General features: G+C 37.4%; 1 protein-coding gene across 18 annotated transcripts in view; it reads right to left on the bottom strand.

Annotated features, from left to right (window-relative positions):
• Positions 1-4,413: 4,413 nt before the first annotated feature.
• ESRRG (estrogen related receptor gamma) overlaps positions 4,414-17,872 on the bottom strand; it is a 563,558-nt gene continuing 550,099 nt past the window's right edge. For all 18 annotated transcript variants that reach the window (XM_066238122.1, XM_066238121.1, XM_066238116.1 and 15 more), the window contains 2 exons: positions 16,466-16,735; positions 4,414-8,473 (listed from right to left, as the gene is read on the bottom strand). In XM_066238122.1, the coding sequence (XP_066094219.1) occupies positions 8,229-8,473; positions 16,466-16,735 (515 nt within the window). In that variant the 3' untranslated portion in view covers positions 4,414-8,228. The remainder of the gene's footprint in view (positions 8,474-16,465; positions 16,736-17,872) is intronic.

The following is a 17,872-nucleotide window of genomic DNA, read 5'->3' as shown; positions in this document are numbered from 1 at the left end:
TTACCTAGGTTTGGCTTTTGGCCTGATGACTTTTTAACCCAGTCTCCGTTAGATGATTCTGGAGTCTTACTTAGCCTCTCTTGGTGAAAGGGGGAGAAATGCATTTTTTTTATTTTTTTTATTTTTTTTGAAATGCATTCTTTAACATGTCAAATGAGGCAAGGTGTTTCTTTAAATTATCTCATTTTATTCTAATCACCATCCTTGGCTGCTCTATTTATCCCATTTATTGAAGTCGAGCAGACTTGAGCAGCAAGGTCCCATCAAAGCCCGATGGCTTGGCAGAGTGGGGTTTGAACCCAGGAAAGCTGAGTTGAACCCACACATGAACCTGTCATTGAGTTGCCATATATCGTTTTCAATGGACCATTTTAGCACTGCCACATCTTAAACTAGAACAAGGAAGCCCTATCTACATCTAAACATTTTATCTAAAAGTAATTTCACTCATTAGCCAGCCCAGGCATTACTTTTGACTACACACAGGGGTGGGCAAACGTAGGTTTCTAGTTGTGAGTTTGCAAAGCACAGAGTTTACTCTTGTATTATTACTTGTTATTGTATTATTTTCCCTATGAACAACTGGAAACTTACGTTTGCCCACCCCTGTCTTTATTTCTGTGAAGAAAGGGATATTTTTTTCAATACATAAACTTAAAAATATTAGCTTTATATCCATTTGGATTTATAAACATAGAGTTGAGACTTTGGGCTTGTTCCCTAAAGGAAGACCAAAGCAAAAGAAAATGCTAAATGGAAATAATGAATTTCAGAGAGATGAATACAAAAGTACCTGCAGGATATATTAAAACATGAATGGCCATATTTTTTCCTCCTGTAGAACTATGGAATCATGAATTGGAAAGGGAGAACAAAGCCAACCTGTGCATAGTTCTAGACATCATATTGGAAAATGCTCTTCTGACTTCAGTGTCCTGGGCTTTATTTTTTAAAATAGCAGCCATTCTTCACTTCCCCCCAAAACTGTGAAATTCGAGGGAGCATGGCAGGTCGAGTCAGAGTATGAATAGTCTGGTGTTATGGCTCTGCTAGTTTTGCCTGGCAGGCCCTTTTAGCCATCCCTCCCAACACATTGTTTGTGTTTCCTAAAACCAGCTCTCCCAGTTCACATCCATGATGACATACACCAGTTACGATGATTTTCACAAAGATAACAAACTTTTTTTTTCTTCAAAAAATAAGGTCCTATTCTTATTTGACCACCAGCGATACAATTTGTTTTGACTACAGCTTCTCTGTTAAGGAATCTTTCATCAAAGCTGTGGCACAGGGCCACGGCAAACTGATCCAAATAATCCCATAGGGTCTAGGACATTCTTATCAATTCTTTTTAAGGAAATATTGGAAAAGGAGGTGGTGTGCTTACAGAGCATTTTCATTCATGTTTTGGGCTCCTGAGTCGTGTCTACCATGGTGCTGGTTAAAACGATTTTTTACACACACAGACAAACATGAGGTTCACTGTCTTAAGTTTCAGAACACTTCTTACTTGGAGCCGGCTTCCTCGTGGCCAGATTTCTGTGGCATGTAGTGGCATTGCATTAGTGTAGAGGGACAGCTCTCCTTTTTGCAGGTTGTGGAAGGGATGGAATAGTTCATTAGAAACCTGGCTGCCGTCTATGATGAAAAGGGGAGTTCTCTTGCATTTCAGGCCATGGACTCAGTACGTAAATCTCTTGTGTGGCCACAATCATAATATTCCTGCAGCCATGGTGTCACCTATTATAATTCTTCTGCTAACAAACAAATTTGAACTGGCCAGGAACCCTAAATTTTGAGGCTAGTTGTTTATCTCAAATATACACCAGAGAAATAGTTGTGGCATTCTGCTTTGAATTTAATTTAAACAGGAACAGGCAAAACAAATCTCTGTGGAGGACATTTGACAATAATAAAATATTTCTCCCAGTGGGTGAGCTGGTAGCAATTGCATTGTTGCAATACAAGCTCACGTTTCAGTAGGTCATTACCATCATAACAAGCCCTTGGACCAACTGGGATGGACATGCAACATTGAGCCCCTGATGGGCACATTATTTCAGACCTTTAACTTCATGGATAACAAGACAAATACTCCTGGGGAAGGGGGATTATATTTTGAATTTTCTTTCTTTTCTATTTTGTTTAATAATAAGATCTAGTGTGCAATCAGTCTCCTGTTACTTGCTTGGTTGTGTTTTATTTTCTCCACACTACCAAAGAGCACAAGGCTAGACTTAGAGATTTGAAAGGACTAGAAACACTGATTTAAACACTTCTATATCTATGGGACTATGGAACGATCTATTCAGTATATAAACCTTTGTAGATGAAACAAAAACCTACCCAAGTCTCTCTCTCTTGTCACTGACAGATTAATCACAAATTAAAGTTCACACTTAGCAAAGTGTGCCTGAAGTTTTGGCACAGGCCCAAGAATCAAGTCATCTCTTTCCATCCTATCTCATCTGTACCTCTTACCCTAAATCAGCAATTTGGAAAACACAGGGGAGAATAGGCAATCCGAGAAATAAATTTCATTCTAATTTGCTGTTTTTGCTTTTTATAGTATTAAAAAGCAGGTATTTTGAACCACACCTCAGTCTATTTTAGAGCATAGGAAATGAACAAAGGAATATTGAAAGTAAAAAAATAATTGAGACACGTTCTGCACAAATTTTTGAGCAGGTGTGTCCATTTTTATTTGGGGCAGAACCAAAAGTTGCAGTTGACGGTCATCAGTAGTCATCACTAAGATGTGTTCTCCGCATGTGCTGCGAAGGACAGACATGAAGGACGGGAGAGGGCAGTCAGACAACCCAAGTGTATCTCATCGACGTTGGATGTGTGAGTTCAAAAGCAGTTAAGTTCTTTTGTTTCATTGTTTTTGAAAAAATTACCTAAAACCCTCACAAAAATTCAGAGCCCGTGTATGTAAAGTTTTTAAAATGGTGTTTAGGACATTTCTGGCTGATTTGAGAAATGTATAAAATTTAAAACAGTGGCTTCCTCCTCTCATCTTCACACTAGAATCACCTGGAGATTTTTTGTTGTTGTTAATTATTCCAAAGCCCAGGGCACATCTCAGACCAATTAAACCCCAATCCTGAGAGTTGGGGACTATGAGCATCAGGAGTTCTTAACACTCTTCAGGTGATTCCAATATGCAGCCTCGTTTGGAAACCATTAAAGTATATATAAACAACACATGCAAAAAAAAAAGTGACCGCTGGACACACACAACAGAACCTATTTGTCCCAGCTACTCGCTGTTTATAGATTCAGAAAGACAACATGCTCAAATGCCAAAAATACAACTCTGTTATTTTCTGTTACACCCGAGGCAGCCCTGATAAGCTGGCAGTCCCCGAAAAGGTGCTCTGTCGTCATTCTAAAATAGAAACACCAGCAAGAGAACTCTGACATTTAAGTTCTGTAAACATGTGAGTGTGTTGCATATATGTTTTTAAACAAGGACATCCCTGGGAGATTACAGGCATGATTTTTCCTTTGAGGTTTGAGTCTTGCATTATACTTTGAAAGTACCCTACACACTGAGCTATTGCAACTCAAAGGACATCAAAATAGGAAAATAGAAAGTTTTGTGGCTGGCTAGTGTGTCTTAGGGCCTTAGGTAAACTTGTGCCCCTCAATCTGATTCAGTTTAGTGGCCTCCTTGTGTCATCTGCTTGCTTCTCTCGAGAACCAGTCACCTCGGAAAGGTGAGAAGCACACTGGATACATGCACATGCACCCTCCCCCCCACCCACACACATGGACCAGAAATGCTCAAGATAGGCAGAGAAGTTGAGAATGCACATATTAGCACCTGGTGACAGCTCCAGGAAGGTCCATTGGAAGGGCCGCCAACCCTCACCAGCAAGGGCTGTGACTTCTGCCTGAAAAAGGCCAGGGGAGGCCACTCGCTGTCAGGTTGCTGCTGAGCCCTCTTGAGTGTGAAGACAGCTCCCTGCCTCCCGCGCGCACCGACCAACGAGTTCTGTGCACACACGTGGCTTGTGGACGGAGGGCAAGAATAGGCATCTCTCATTTCTAATGTGATCTTAAAATAGGGGGAAAGTTTTCTGTTATGACATTGACAGAGAGGCGATGATTGGGAGTAATGCAGGGTGATGTGGAGATGCTCTAAGATTAAGTAAGAGCTATATAAAGGCTTGTCAGAAGGAATCCGAGGGTGCCAAGAGACATTTTGCATATTTAAGAGTATGCAAAGCGTCTCCTGGCATATTAGAATTCATTCTGACAAGCCTTTATATAGCTCTTATTTAAACTCCTACTTTATTTTTAGGGAACAGGTACTCAGAGACACTCTCAGTGGAAGCCACAAAGGGCAGCATTTATTGATTTGGTTCTTCCGTAAGGGGAAAATAAAGAAACAGTAGGGAAGAGCAGTCAAAAGAGAAGCGTGTTTAATATTGCTCTACCATCATCCTGAAAGGCATAATAATTTGAGTTACACATCTGAACTGATTGGAGTTACAGAATCATATCTCCTTTTTGCATTTAACAATATATACAATATAAAATAAATACATTTACACAAATGGACATTGGTTGGAGCACACGAGTATGGTACACATCACAAAAATATACAATTGATTGCTTTACAGATGTGAGGCCCATCTACAGCTATAGACATGGTTTTATTATTATTATTATTATTATTCTTTTTACTACTGGCTATAATGCAACTCCTGGATTATTATAAGCAGTTAAAATTTTTTTTTTGTCCTTTTACGATCTTTGCACATAAGACTGCCATAAAATGTTTTCGTAGGCAGGTAAACAGAGACGCTTAAATAATTAAAATACAATCACCAACACCCATTTTCTCTTCTATAAGAAAAATAGCAGTTTTAAATTTTTTATATCTTTTATGTTATCATTTAAATGCAAAATAGTGGAATAAATACAACAATCTGAGCTGATTGAAACACAAGTGTAACAGCAGGTAGTTACACAATCATATTGCTTTAAATAAGAACAAACTGAAAAAGAAAAAAAAATTAAAATTAAAATCATATGGCTAAAACATACACCTTTAGAACTTCCCAAAACTTCACATTAAGTAAATGGTCTTGCTCGAAACTCGAAAAAACTTACCTCTGGCGAGGTTTAAGATGAGCATTTGCCCTACAGCCTGTACAGTTCTTTTAAATCAGCATGTTAGTTGTGTCTCCTATTTATGGGATACTTGTTTCACTTAAACTGAAAACAACAACAACAAAAAATTGTACTTTCTTCTTTTCACATGTTTCCATCTCATGTTTTTAGTTGGTTGGCTCTTACTTCTGAAGCCCAAGTACTTTAATGTGATACAGTAAAAACGATGTATATATCGTTTATAGTTTATTTATATATAGTGTGGTTGGATAGTAGCAACTGAAACCCTGCGCAGACTCTCTGGAAAATAATCTTTTTAAACACTTACATATATAAAGAATCTTATAGAATCAGCACCTTTTTAAATTTTTCCCAGGAGTTGGATTTTTCTGTTGTTATTTTTAAAGGGATGTGCCAATTTCTGAACTCCTATCACAGCTATAAATTTCAAGTTATTGACCATCTGAATGAATTGCTAATGATGATTTATCTAGAATCACAGTACAGTCACTTCTCTACTGAGAAACCACAATCTACAATATAGTCCCATATAGCTAATGATAGATACACAGTATTTCTAGCATTAGGCTGATGAAACATCAACCCAAGGTATTTTGTTTAAAGCACACGAAGTAGCAAGAGTTTTGGGAACGTATCCGCACCAAAAAGTTTTGCAACAACACAGAGCGAGTTAATAACATCTGAGAGATGAGTGAGTGAAAGCCATATATACAGCATTTAAAAATTAGACTTATCTATATTCTTGAAATAGTCCAAGTTTTATTTCTAAGCTATACATTGGTATTCTATAATAAACCATTAGAGAAATTATTCCTTGTTTTGAAAATATTATGATTTTTGATGTGTATCTGTTCATAATGAATACTTGTTTGGAGTTTCAATCTCTTAATTAATTATTAGGAAGAACCTTATTACTGGTAAGAATAGAATATACTACTGTAGTCTCCTGAGGAATTGTACATCCAATATTGTCTCTAATTCTACCCTGTGTCTAAAAGCACACACCACAAGAATCCAAACACCACAAGAAGAACAAGACAAACAGTCTTTGAATGCAACATAAAATTCAGAAAAAGCACAGCAAACATGAAACATTGAAAAGCTGAACTACATCTCTTTTGTTTGTTAGGATTACAATTTTAATTACATCTGTGTACATAGAATAAGACTGTTCACATGGTACAGGGAGCAGCTACTAACACTGGTCCATTGGTATAACATTTGATGGAGGTTACTGTTTCTTGCTTATTCAGCGACTGTAGATTTGGGGGCATCTAATTGATTTCTTCATGAGATTACACCTTTTAACAGTCTGGAACCCGACTGACAATCTTGCTGTGAAAATACTGGTTGGAAAGCAGATACATTGGCTTAGCTCTGGGTAAAAACTGCAGGTTACTTCAAATAGACATTCCTAAATGAATCAACTCATATGAACAGGCTTTAGAATTTGGCCAGGTGTCTGTTGTCTCTGTGATGACCTTTTTTACTTTATTATTTTTCATTTATTTTTATTTGTGTGTGTGTGTAGTTGTTCAAATTCTGGCATTTGCCTTATTGCCTCTTACTTGAATACTGGCTCACAACTCCTTCAGGGACAAGGTCTGTAACTTTGCGAACAGGCAGGAACTCATTCCTAGCCACCATGGCAGCTAGAAATCATATGGCATCTGTCCCTCCTGGGTAGAGATGAGCACTTCTGAAAACTCTACAGGTCTGGATTCCACGTGCCGCGTGGGTGGACGTGACTGCCCAGAGCCACTGTCGGTGTAATCTAATCCTTTGTGTCAGTGAACATGTAGGTAAACTGGAGTTCAGGTTAAGAAATTGATGTTTGGGACCAGACTGGCACACAACATAAATTGCATCCGTGATAATATGCACCTTCCCTTCAACTATTGCTTGAGTTAAGTTAAATTCCCCTATTAATAAATGGCTGAAAAGTGGTAAGCTGGTACAAAAAAAATCTCCATTTGTAAAGAAGAAACAAAATGTTTTTTAAAAATCTTCCTTCAGGATTCATTTGTCCTTCATCGGAGTCCATAATTGTTCAAAGCCAGCACAAAATCGCAGTATTCCTATTTCTCTTTAGTATTGCATGAATGAATAAAGCTTAAACTATTCCCTGAAAAAGTTACATAGTAGCTAAACTAACAAATACCTGGAAGACTTGAAAAAACAATTAAGGAATCAAATGGCTGTAACTGATCTAGATGGAAAAGCAATGATAAGAAGCAGCCTGATGCAAAATTGCTTTAAGTTGTCTAATTAGAGGCTGCTCCCGTGAAATCTAATACTGCAGTCAGTCAATTTGTTTAAGTTGCACAGTACGCTAGGTACGTTGGTTTTCTCGTTTTGATTCCTTAGTCATTGGAGAAGTTATGGTTCACAATAAGTTCACTGGCATCCATATTATGGATTTCCATCCTTTGGCAGGGCTGGCTTCCATCTCTCTTCAACTAGAGATATCTTTTAAAAGTTCAGCAGCAGAAGGAAGGAAGGAAGGAAGGAAGGAAGGAAGGAAGGAAGGAAGGAAGGAAGGAAGGAAGGAAGAATGGAAGGAAAGAAGAAAAGAAAGAAGAAAGGGAAGGCGGGAGGGAGAAAGGAAAAGAAAGGAAAGAAAAATTTTCTTATAACTAGAGCTATTTAAAATTCAGGAGAAAGGGGAAGGATGAGGAGAGAGGACGGAGAAGAGAGGATGGAAGGAAAAGAAGAAAGGAAGAAAGGGAGAGAGGGAGGGAGGAAATGAGAAAGGAGACCAATAATCAAGAAAACCAAGGCATAAGGGAAAAAAGAAGCAAAAGTAGGAGAAAAATAATAATAATAATAAAGAGGAAGAGAAATGAGGAAAAAAAAAGATAAGATCAGGTAGGAAAAAATCATCAGGAAGATATGGAGAAATCTGACAGCTGCTTCATAGTCTTGCTGCTAAATTCTCAGTGCAGTCTTTGCTGATTTTGGATGGTGTTAACTAAGCTCTAAGTTTCTTCAACATCACTCTTGGGTTTATTTTCCCTTTTTTTTTTTTTTTTTTTTTTTTTTTTCCCCGGCGTGCAGGAGAAGGTGGCCCAGGAAGCCTTTAGTCAGACCTTGGCCTCCAGCATTTCCAAAAAAAGTTTGTGCATGGGAACTTTGCCTTCTAGTTTGATATTGTAGAAATGCTGCACAGCCTTGGTGGAGGTCTGCCTCAGTAGGGGCAGGGTCATCAGCATCTTGCCAGCCCTGCGGGGGTCTTCCATGTGCTGGCCAGCTTCATAATCCTGCAGGGCCTCATGCAAGACGTCCTGAAGCTTCTGAACAGCCTCCACATCTTCTATGTGCATGGAGTCTGTACAACAAAGAAGCAAATACAAACAATGCTATTAATAGCGATACAAGCCTATGTATACATATGTTAGGGTCTTGAACTTCTCTGAGCTCTATGCTGTGATTTGCTATGTCAAACCTTTCCAAACTCTCTCTCTTCTCTCTGGTCTTAATTTCCCTACAATAGATAATATTTAGTGTTTAATTAGGACATTAGGACATGGGGTGTTTTTTTAAAGATCCATTATTTAAAAGGTATCATTTTTTCCCCTATAAGACAGAGTGAGAGGAGCCTTCCTTTTTAACAGATTATGATCTTGGCTATTTTCTTCATTACCTCATTCGTGTATTGATTCATTCATTCCACAATTATGGAAGGCCATCTAGTGAAAGTCTGACTTTCAGTGCTGTAGATGTAACGTTGCTTAAAATTCTGACCTTGTCCTGAAAAAAAGCTCATATTCCCCAAAAGGAAAGAAAGATGTTAATGGTCAGGATTTTAAGAACTCCATGTAAATAATACCCTGAATCTAACCACTGCGTTCCGTTGTAGAATTGTTAGTGTACTCTTCACAGTCCCTTAAAAGATCCTCACATAGTCTGCTTCTCTGCTGACATACAAATAAAGCCTGTAGATTAATGAGTTCTGAAACTTAATTTAAAAATCTAATTCAATCAAGCAAGGATAGGGTTAACAGGGTTGCCACAATTATTCTTATGAGAAATGTGAGATGTGGAGTGGGGGGATAAAAGTTACAGCTCTAGCTCTAAAACAGACACTTAATTATATACAAGTTTGAATCATTTAGCACGTTTTATTGATTCTGATGACAGTTTATCTGTTAATTATACATAATGGGGTCTTTGGGGGAATTCTGCACATTTAATAATTCTCATTCTTTGAGAATGCAGAGTTCTAAGATATATGTAGTTAGCCTAATCTTTCATATAATTCAAATATCAGATCACATACTCAAAAAGAGAGGAAGTGTAATTTAAAATCAAGGGGCTAAACAGATGATAAAATAAAATTATGGCAAAGCAATTAAAAGATTGCTTGTTATTATAAGTAGTGACATGTTTTATAATTTTGTTTGAATTTTGTTTATTGTTGTTTTTTTCTTTTACATGGTCATTTTAAATCATTTTTACCACCTTATTGGTGAACTGACCACTATTTCCGGTAGGTGGGTTATCATACATTTCTTTGAAAGAGTTTTGAATAATACAGCTGTTGTGTTTACTGCTAAAGACTTGATTTCTGCCTGAAGAAGCCAAAAGGAAGAATTCTTCCACATTGGAAATGCAGATAGTGGTGCCCTGGAGTGGAACTCAAGGCATTCTCCATGGTCTAGCCTGTTCTTCCCCTATGAGCTGTTTCCTTTTCAACTTCTCCTCAGCCTGGCTGCTGGATGGATGGCCACACCATCTACTCCCTGTATGTCTTCGCTTTCAAACAAGCACATGTAATTTCTAAAGCAGTCAGAGGGCTGGTGATCTTAGCAATGATAAGATAGTCATGGAGATGACAGCAGCATACTCTGATATTCTCTCTGTTTTTGCATTAAGTGCTGTCTGGAGGGGAGATGGTGGGCGGGGACACCTAAATGCAATGGCTGTCCAGGTACAGAAAGACTGACCCTGGACATTTAGGGAACAGAGATGAGGTGAACTTATCCAACCGATGCTGGGACTAGCAGCACGCTATGTAAAAATAGAGGGGAATGAAAGGATGGAAAAATAAGAATTGCCTTCTTACAGGCAAATTTAAACAAAGTAATTATTTTCCAAGCAGACAATAAATATAACAAGTGTTAAATGCCTGTGTCAGGTGAAGCCTTTGTCTCAGTTCATCTCTCAACAGCCCTGGAACTCACAGGGCACTAGAAGTAGGGTTCAGAGATAGACTCAAACTCAGGTTTTTCTGAATCATGGTGTGCTGCCAGAATTTCTAACACTGTCCATGACATTTCCTTTTCTTTTTTTTTTTTTTTTTTCCTTATGACAAGATTTTATTGGTTTTTTTATGAGTAAGCCATATTTCATTGTATATATGCACAACTTTATGTATTCATCTCTTGATGGGCACTTAGGTTGTTTCCATATCTTGACTATTGTAAATAATTATGCAAATAACATATAGATGTATATGTCTTTTTCATTTAGTGTTTTGGATTTCTTCATATAACCAGAGTGGAATTGCTGAGTCCTTATTTGTTTTTTATTATAGCCTTTGTTTTAAAGTCTATTTTGTCTGGTATAAGTATTGTCACCTTAACTATTTTTTTTAAACCTTTATTTTAGTGAAATATCTTTTGATATCACTTTAATTTCAGTCTGTGTGTATCTTTCAATCTGAAGTAAGTCTCTTGCTGACAACATATGTAAGGGTCTTTTGATTGGAGCATTTAATTCATTTGGATTTAAAATAACTGTTGAACATTTCCTTTTCTTAAAAATAAAAATGAGTTGAAATTGTCCTCTGAACTCATCGTCATGAGCAGTCTTCTCTACACCATTTCCATGAAGGCATTTCCAGTTATGTGTATAGCATTCTACTTGACAAGGAACAGAGCCACTTATTAGAAACGGCTTCATATTTTCCCAAGTCAGTCTCCAGTTTCCCAACTTTGGTCCTGGCTCCAGCTACTGGAACAACAGAGGGTAAAATTCCCTTCTTCTACCTGGCAGATCTTTACCTGCTTGGAGTCAGCCGCAGTCCCCTCTGTGCCCACCCCAAATCCATCCTTCCCCATTCCTCTGCTCCAGCAGGAGATATATTATAGGATGTCACAGGAAATGAGGCAAGAACAAATAGCAGAGAGATATGCTCACAAACAGCAATTAAGACTTCAAACTATTCTTTAAAGGCTGTGATTTATCTTGTGAGATTTAAAAATGATTTAATCAAATTACTCTGATAATTTAACTTCCCATTTACAGAAAAGATTCTAACTCATCTTAGCTTTTACCCATTCTCGGATCCACTAATACTTTAAATGCAAACTCACTAAATCTGAACCATTTAATTAGACCATGATTCAGCTGGCAGACTGCTAAAGAAAATATTAATCTCCATTAGAGATCCTAGTTCAAGTTCTGGCTCTGTAACTTTCATCTCTGTTTTGTTCTCTCTCTCTCTCTCTCCTTTTTTTTTTTTTTTTTTTTTTTTTTGCTAAATTTATACATTTGTGCCAGAGTCAATAGAACTGGCATTCATTTATGTAATTATTTAGCTTTGGTTGTTGGTGATGGTTTCTTTTTAACTTTATGTTTTTAAAGGAAACAGTCTCAGTATTCATGCTAATGGAAACCAGCTCAACTTAATAAGGAAAATCATAGGTGTATGAACTAACTAGATGAGGTAAGGCTATACTTTAAAAACTTATATGCGTAAATTTGTAAAAAAATCAAAACTGCTATGTCTAGGTCCAAGCTCAGACCTATTTAATCAGAAAAATGGGGCTGAATCAGGATATCAGTAATTTGTTAAAATCTAAGTGATCCTATGGCCAAGCTACAGTTGAGAACTATTGAATGAGACAAGATAGACAAATGCTAGTTTAGGATAATCAAAATTTCAATGGACAACCAAATTATCATTATTGTTATGGTTACTGCGCATGATGAGATTTTGCTGGTAGGTCCTTTCTGTTTCCCTGCAAGCACTCAAGGTTTCTCTCTCCCTCCAGTATCTTATACTTTTCCTGAGCTCTCTAACTTCATTCACTGGAAGTGATAAAGACAGTTATACTCAATGGTGAATTGTGACACCAACTTGGGTGGGAAATTTTTCAACTTTCCACAAAATCATACATGATCTGTACCATGCTAACGACCTTTTGTAGCAGAATGCTCATTATCTGAAGACCTATAAATGAAAATGACATATGTGACCCTGAGGAGTGAAGCAATTGAAAACATTTTATATGCTTATTTTCCAGGTTGGAAACACAGATATACCTGAAGCAAATATTTCTTCCACTATGTCAACATGTCATGATCACTGAGCATAAGAAAAGAAAAAAAAACTTTTAAGAATCTGTTTTTAGTTTTTTACATACAAATCTGAAATATGATATGTATGCAATTTAAGTGTTGCAATAAATTAAAAGAAAAAACCCAAATATATTCTGATTAAATATGACCTCCATTTCAATCTCCTACACCAGTTTTAAAATTTCTATCCTTAAAATTACAACACAGTTCTACACACATTCCATCTGTCCTCAAGAACAAAATACTGTCATGAGGGGGTGACCATTACTTCTGATTTACAATGGATGACCAAAATATTACTTGCAGCTTTTGATCAAGGGGTGCTCTTATTCCAAACATACAGTGTAGATGTAGAAATCTTAAACTGCTATAATCTTCCACTATATAAAAATGAGCAAATGGCCCTGGCCAGTTGGCTTAGTGGTAGAGTGTTGGCCCGGTGTGTGGAAGTCCCAGGTTTGATTCCCTGCCAGGGCACATAAAAGAAGTGCTCATCTACTTTTCCACTCTACCCCTCCCCCTCTCATTTCTCTCTATCAGTCAAGGCTTCATTGGAGCAAGGTTGGCCCAGGCGCTGAGGATGGCTCCATGGCCTCTGCCTCAGGCACTAGAATGGGTCCAGTTGCAATGGAGCAATGCCCCAGATGGGTGAAGCATCGCCCCCTGGTGGGCATGCCGAGCACACGAGGGAGTCTGTCTCTGCCTTTCTGCTTCTCACTTCAGAAAAATAAAAAAAGAAAAAAAATTAAAAACAAGCAAATCACTGGGGGGAATGGCAGTAATAATAGTTTCAAACTAATTCTTAGACATAAGAAACAATGGGACCAGTTGAGAGAATAGAATCCCCCATGTTGTAATCATACCCTGAATGCTTATAGTAATATTTCACTAGTTTTTCCAATAAAGAAATAAAATTAATTATAGATCATAGACTTCCCGTATAAAAAAAATTCTACAAATCAGTCTAACCTCTTGGCTGTATGCATGAAAAAACTGGGACCTAACAATTATAATGTTCAACAAGACCTAGATTTTTCTTATAAAGTTCCATCCCACAGAGATGGATCAAGGATGCCATCATTGTTCAAGAGCTAGTTGGCACTCAAAGATAAGACAGTACATAGTTTAAGTAAGTTCTGAGGGATTTTTTTCCCCTTCAAAATTAATTGGAACAATTACTTAGGGTTTCCAAATATTTGAATGTGAGAATTACAATATTGGTTTGTGACATATTATTTTTTTGTTTGTTTTTTGGTCATATACCTGAAGATAGGAAGTATATTTGCACTTATGTTCTGGTGTTATAAGTATTCCTGAATTCACATATGACAGAAACATAGCTACAAAAAATATGACAGCCATTATCAAGAAGCCAATTCCCTGTTTCCCCAAGCATAAGCACGCCATTTATAATTATTGAATAAAGACAGATGTTTAAAATAAGCTGAAATTTAGATTAATGGGATGATGGTTGTTAACACTTACAACCATACAGGGAACACTAACATACCTATAAATAACACTGAACTAGATTTTTTATTTTTTTGCACAAAATGTCATTTATGCTGATCTGAAATTTCTAAATACTAAAAGAAAACTATGAGCTGTTTAGGGGTGCTCTTCTAGGAATAGTATTAAACATGTTCATACTGATGTGCTTATGAACAGCTTAAGCATCACTGGATTTAAGCAAGATAAAATCTACAACTTTATCACTGTCCTCCCCATAATGGTAAAAAAAAAAAAAAAAAAAAAAAGGAACACATCACATCATATACAATATCAAAGAAAATGACTTCTTAGTTATTTATCCCAGGCTAACATAGTGGCACCTTTCCAGTTAGATGGGAAGGGTAAGGCCATATTTATACAACACTTAGGAATTAAAATAGTACTTTGAGCACATAATCATTTCCCCTTTGTTATGGTAACCAACTCAGTATCTCTTGGTATTGAGAGGCTCAAAGACTGTTAAAATGACATGCAGGCAAAATTTATGACCTGGAGAAATTTTCTTAGAAAAAAAATAGTGCCACTCAATACTATAATAAAGGGAGGGATTGTTAATTATTTCTTGTTTTACACAAGAAAAACAAACTAACTAGTTCTTTAAATACTCTTTAATCACCAGTGGCTGGTCTAAAGTAGGTCACTTCCTCCGCCTAACTCAAGAGTGTGTGGGATTCGAATATTTATCTATAAAAACATGAATGATTTTATTTCTCAACAATAGAAAGGCAACTTGGGTGCACCAAATTTTAATCCATAGCTAGGAAGTATGCATCTGACTTCTAACACAATAAAAAAAACTAGCAATTTCAATGATAAAATTTTGGCATTGCTTGGCATTCAAGATTAATCATCAGGGGAAAAAAAGGCCTTTTGAGACATGAAGGGTACAAAACAAGCTTGCTGTATTTTCTAAATATCCAAGTATACATGTGTAAATGTAAACAGCTTGATGATTACCAAATAAACATTCTTGCCCAAATCTTTGATCTAATTCTGAGGGATGCTAATAAAGGGAAGTGTCTTCAAACGAATAAATTCTCAGAAAATCCCTATCCCATTTCCCACTTTGTTTTTCTAGAGAGCAAGACCCGGGGTTCTTGAGGATTTGCAACCACAACTGCCATTTGTCATACTGAATCATATTTTCATGAGGAAGCAGACGGAGAGAGAACTGAGGGGCGAAAAAGAGGGCTGCATTCACAATTAAAAGTGTGAATGCTGAACTCCATTATAGAAACAGAGAGGAACAGACAACTTCATTGTTGAAAACAATCTCCCTGCAATCAGTCCCAAGGATTCGTGCATCAATAGCATAGATGAACTGTTAATTACAAAATCAATTAAAAATTATTTCTAAAAACAGTCACGCACCCCTGACTCTCACGGGGGCAATTTGGGCAGAAGGTCTCATCTCCCCAGGACCGCGCCAAATCACAAAGTCGTCATCCACAACTAAGCAAAAGCAATCTCGTTTTTCATTTTTCAGCGCGGCTGAGCCCAGCCTGAGATTGATCGTCACATATGGCCCCAGAAAACAAACTGTCAATACCTTGAATGCTGCCGAATTTGAACAAATAGCCATCCGCCCATTCAAGCCACTGACTGCATCCCATTTAACAGATTTTATTGACAGTTTCCTTCTTGTAATTAAAGGGAAAACTACTGGCCGGCAACCAAGATAAAGTTCAAAGATAGGGTCAAAACAAAAGCAGATGGAGGGGCACGGTGTGACTGTCAATGGGACATAGCATCAGAGCATAGTTATTGACGTGCAGGTATCTAATGATCGACACGTCATTAGGGAGGGCTCTCTCCGGAACTGTATGCAAATACTAAAACAGACTTAAGACCACAATAAAGTATTCAGAGAGGCACAAAGGGCAAAACAACAAAGCAGCAACGATTTTTTACTTATCAGAGGTTGCTCCCTATTTTAGGACGTTTTCTGTTCAAAATGCAAAGACTGTCTGCCTATTCCCGTAATTCTTAACTCTTAACTGCTACCTAGGTAGCAGCTTTGAAGGGAACACTTCCCCAGCAGAATTTGAGTTCTAGAGAATTCCAGAACGACAACAGTGTGTTCTATGATAACCAAAATTAAAAACAACACTAAAAATAAATTTTCCCAATTGCAAAGGTTGCATTTTTTGAGGGGGAAATTATAGTTTGTGTGTATTTGTAATTCATATATTTTCACTTGTGCATACAAGACAATGAAGCTAATTTTGTCTGGAAAATATCCATATACACTATAAATTAGTAAATGCATGAGGTGGCAAAAATTCCACAGCATTTAATAGGCAAATATGATAAAAACAAATAATAATTCCCCTTAAGTTGATTTTTCTTTGTAACTTTTCACTAGAAAGCTATCATAATTCTAATTTTGCTGATTCATACAGAATTTACAAATGGGTTTTGCAAATCTCTGAAGAAGTTAAGCAAAAGGATAAAGCTAACATGTTAAAAAAAAATGTAGCAATGATCATGTCAATATGCCAACCTGAATTAGCAAGAGCTATTGCTTTGAGGGTGACGAATTCTTCTTTTTCCAGCTTCATGCTCTTGTATTTCTTTACCAGCTGCAGGATAGCATTATTTAGGTCAAGAAGGCCCGCCAGTTTGGACTGGTCTTCGTCCATTATATAATCGTCTGCATAGACAAGTTCATCCTCGAAGGAGAGAGACCGGTACACGACCCCAAGGATGAGAATCTCCATCCAGGCGCTCTGCAGAAGGCTCATCTGGTCTGCCAGGGACAGCGTGGAGAAGCCTGCATGGGAAGATGGGCAGATCAAGTTACTCTGAAGCCATCAGTTCATAATGACACATTCATTTCATAGGGTGGTCGGCTTCTGCATTAGGGCTCGAGATTATGCTGAGCTTCGATAAGAGGCTCTCAAATGGTCCCCTGCTCACTTTGCGGATGGTAAAGTCAAAGCCACCAACCAGCTTCCACATGGTGGTGTTTTCTCTTTACAAACCGGGCCAAGGGGAATACAACAGAGAAGTAGTTTTGTATCTCTCACTTGCGAAGGATAGACAATGCCATCATTAAACATAGTTGGTTTGCTGGCTGAAGTCTTAATGATTTTCTCATAGAAAGTCAGATTTTCAATGACCTCATTCCTAAAAACTACTATTGAAAAATAACATCAAAATCTCTTTTTTAAAGAGCCACCCCCCCCAAACCACCCAAGAAAACAAAACAACAAAAACAAAAGAAAAACAATTTAGGTCACACAGTGGAGTGGAATTTGGAAACATTTCTCTAATATAGTCACAAACACAGTGAAGGATGAGTAGGTTTACACCCAAAAGAGCCTTTGTCATTAGATATTCTATCCTCATTAATATTTAACATGAATTCCTTTTTAAATGGTGATGCCTGGTATAAAAGAGAATGGATGGAATACTTAGCATCCTGGCCTCCTCACCAAACAGAAAATTAAGCTCATTCTTGGGATGAAGATCCAGTTATTTAAAAATTTAAATATGGGGGCAGTGGAGTTCTGTGTGAGGATTCAAGCAGCGCCCGATCTGGGTTTAAATAGTGGCTCCACAGAGGTACTGGTTCTTCCACCTTGAGCAAAACAGTTTACTTGTACCTTAATTCCCATTGTTGGAAAATAGAATAACCATCCAACACATCATGAATTTGAAATATGTACTTAACACATGTAGCTACATTAGGTATAATTTTTATCTGAAATACCTGGATGACCGTTTTCAATTCTTTACTGAAAATCTGGTCTATATCTATGCATGCACACTTACAGTCCCTCCTGAGCTTGAGGAAACATATGCAACATCTATATAAAAGAAAATGAGGCTCCATAGGAAAATATGAAGTGGAACATACAATTAAGCCTACTTAGGATCAGAGAGATACATTTATAATTTAGAGGGA

Source organism: Saccopteryx bilineata, chromosome 1 (assembly GCF_036850765.1).
Source record: "Saccopteryx bilineata isolate mSacBil1 chromosome 1, mSacBil1_pri_phased_curated, whole genome shotgun sequence".
NCBI classification, from domain to species: domain Eukaryota; kingdom Metazoa; phylum Chordata; class Mammalia; order Chiroptera; family Emballonuridae; genus Saccopteryx; species Saccopteryx bilineata.
The sequence above is the reverse complement of the archived record's forward strand: the minus strand, read 5'-3'. Positions and strand labels throughout refer to the sequence as shown.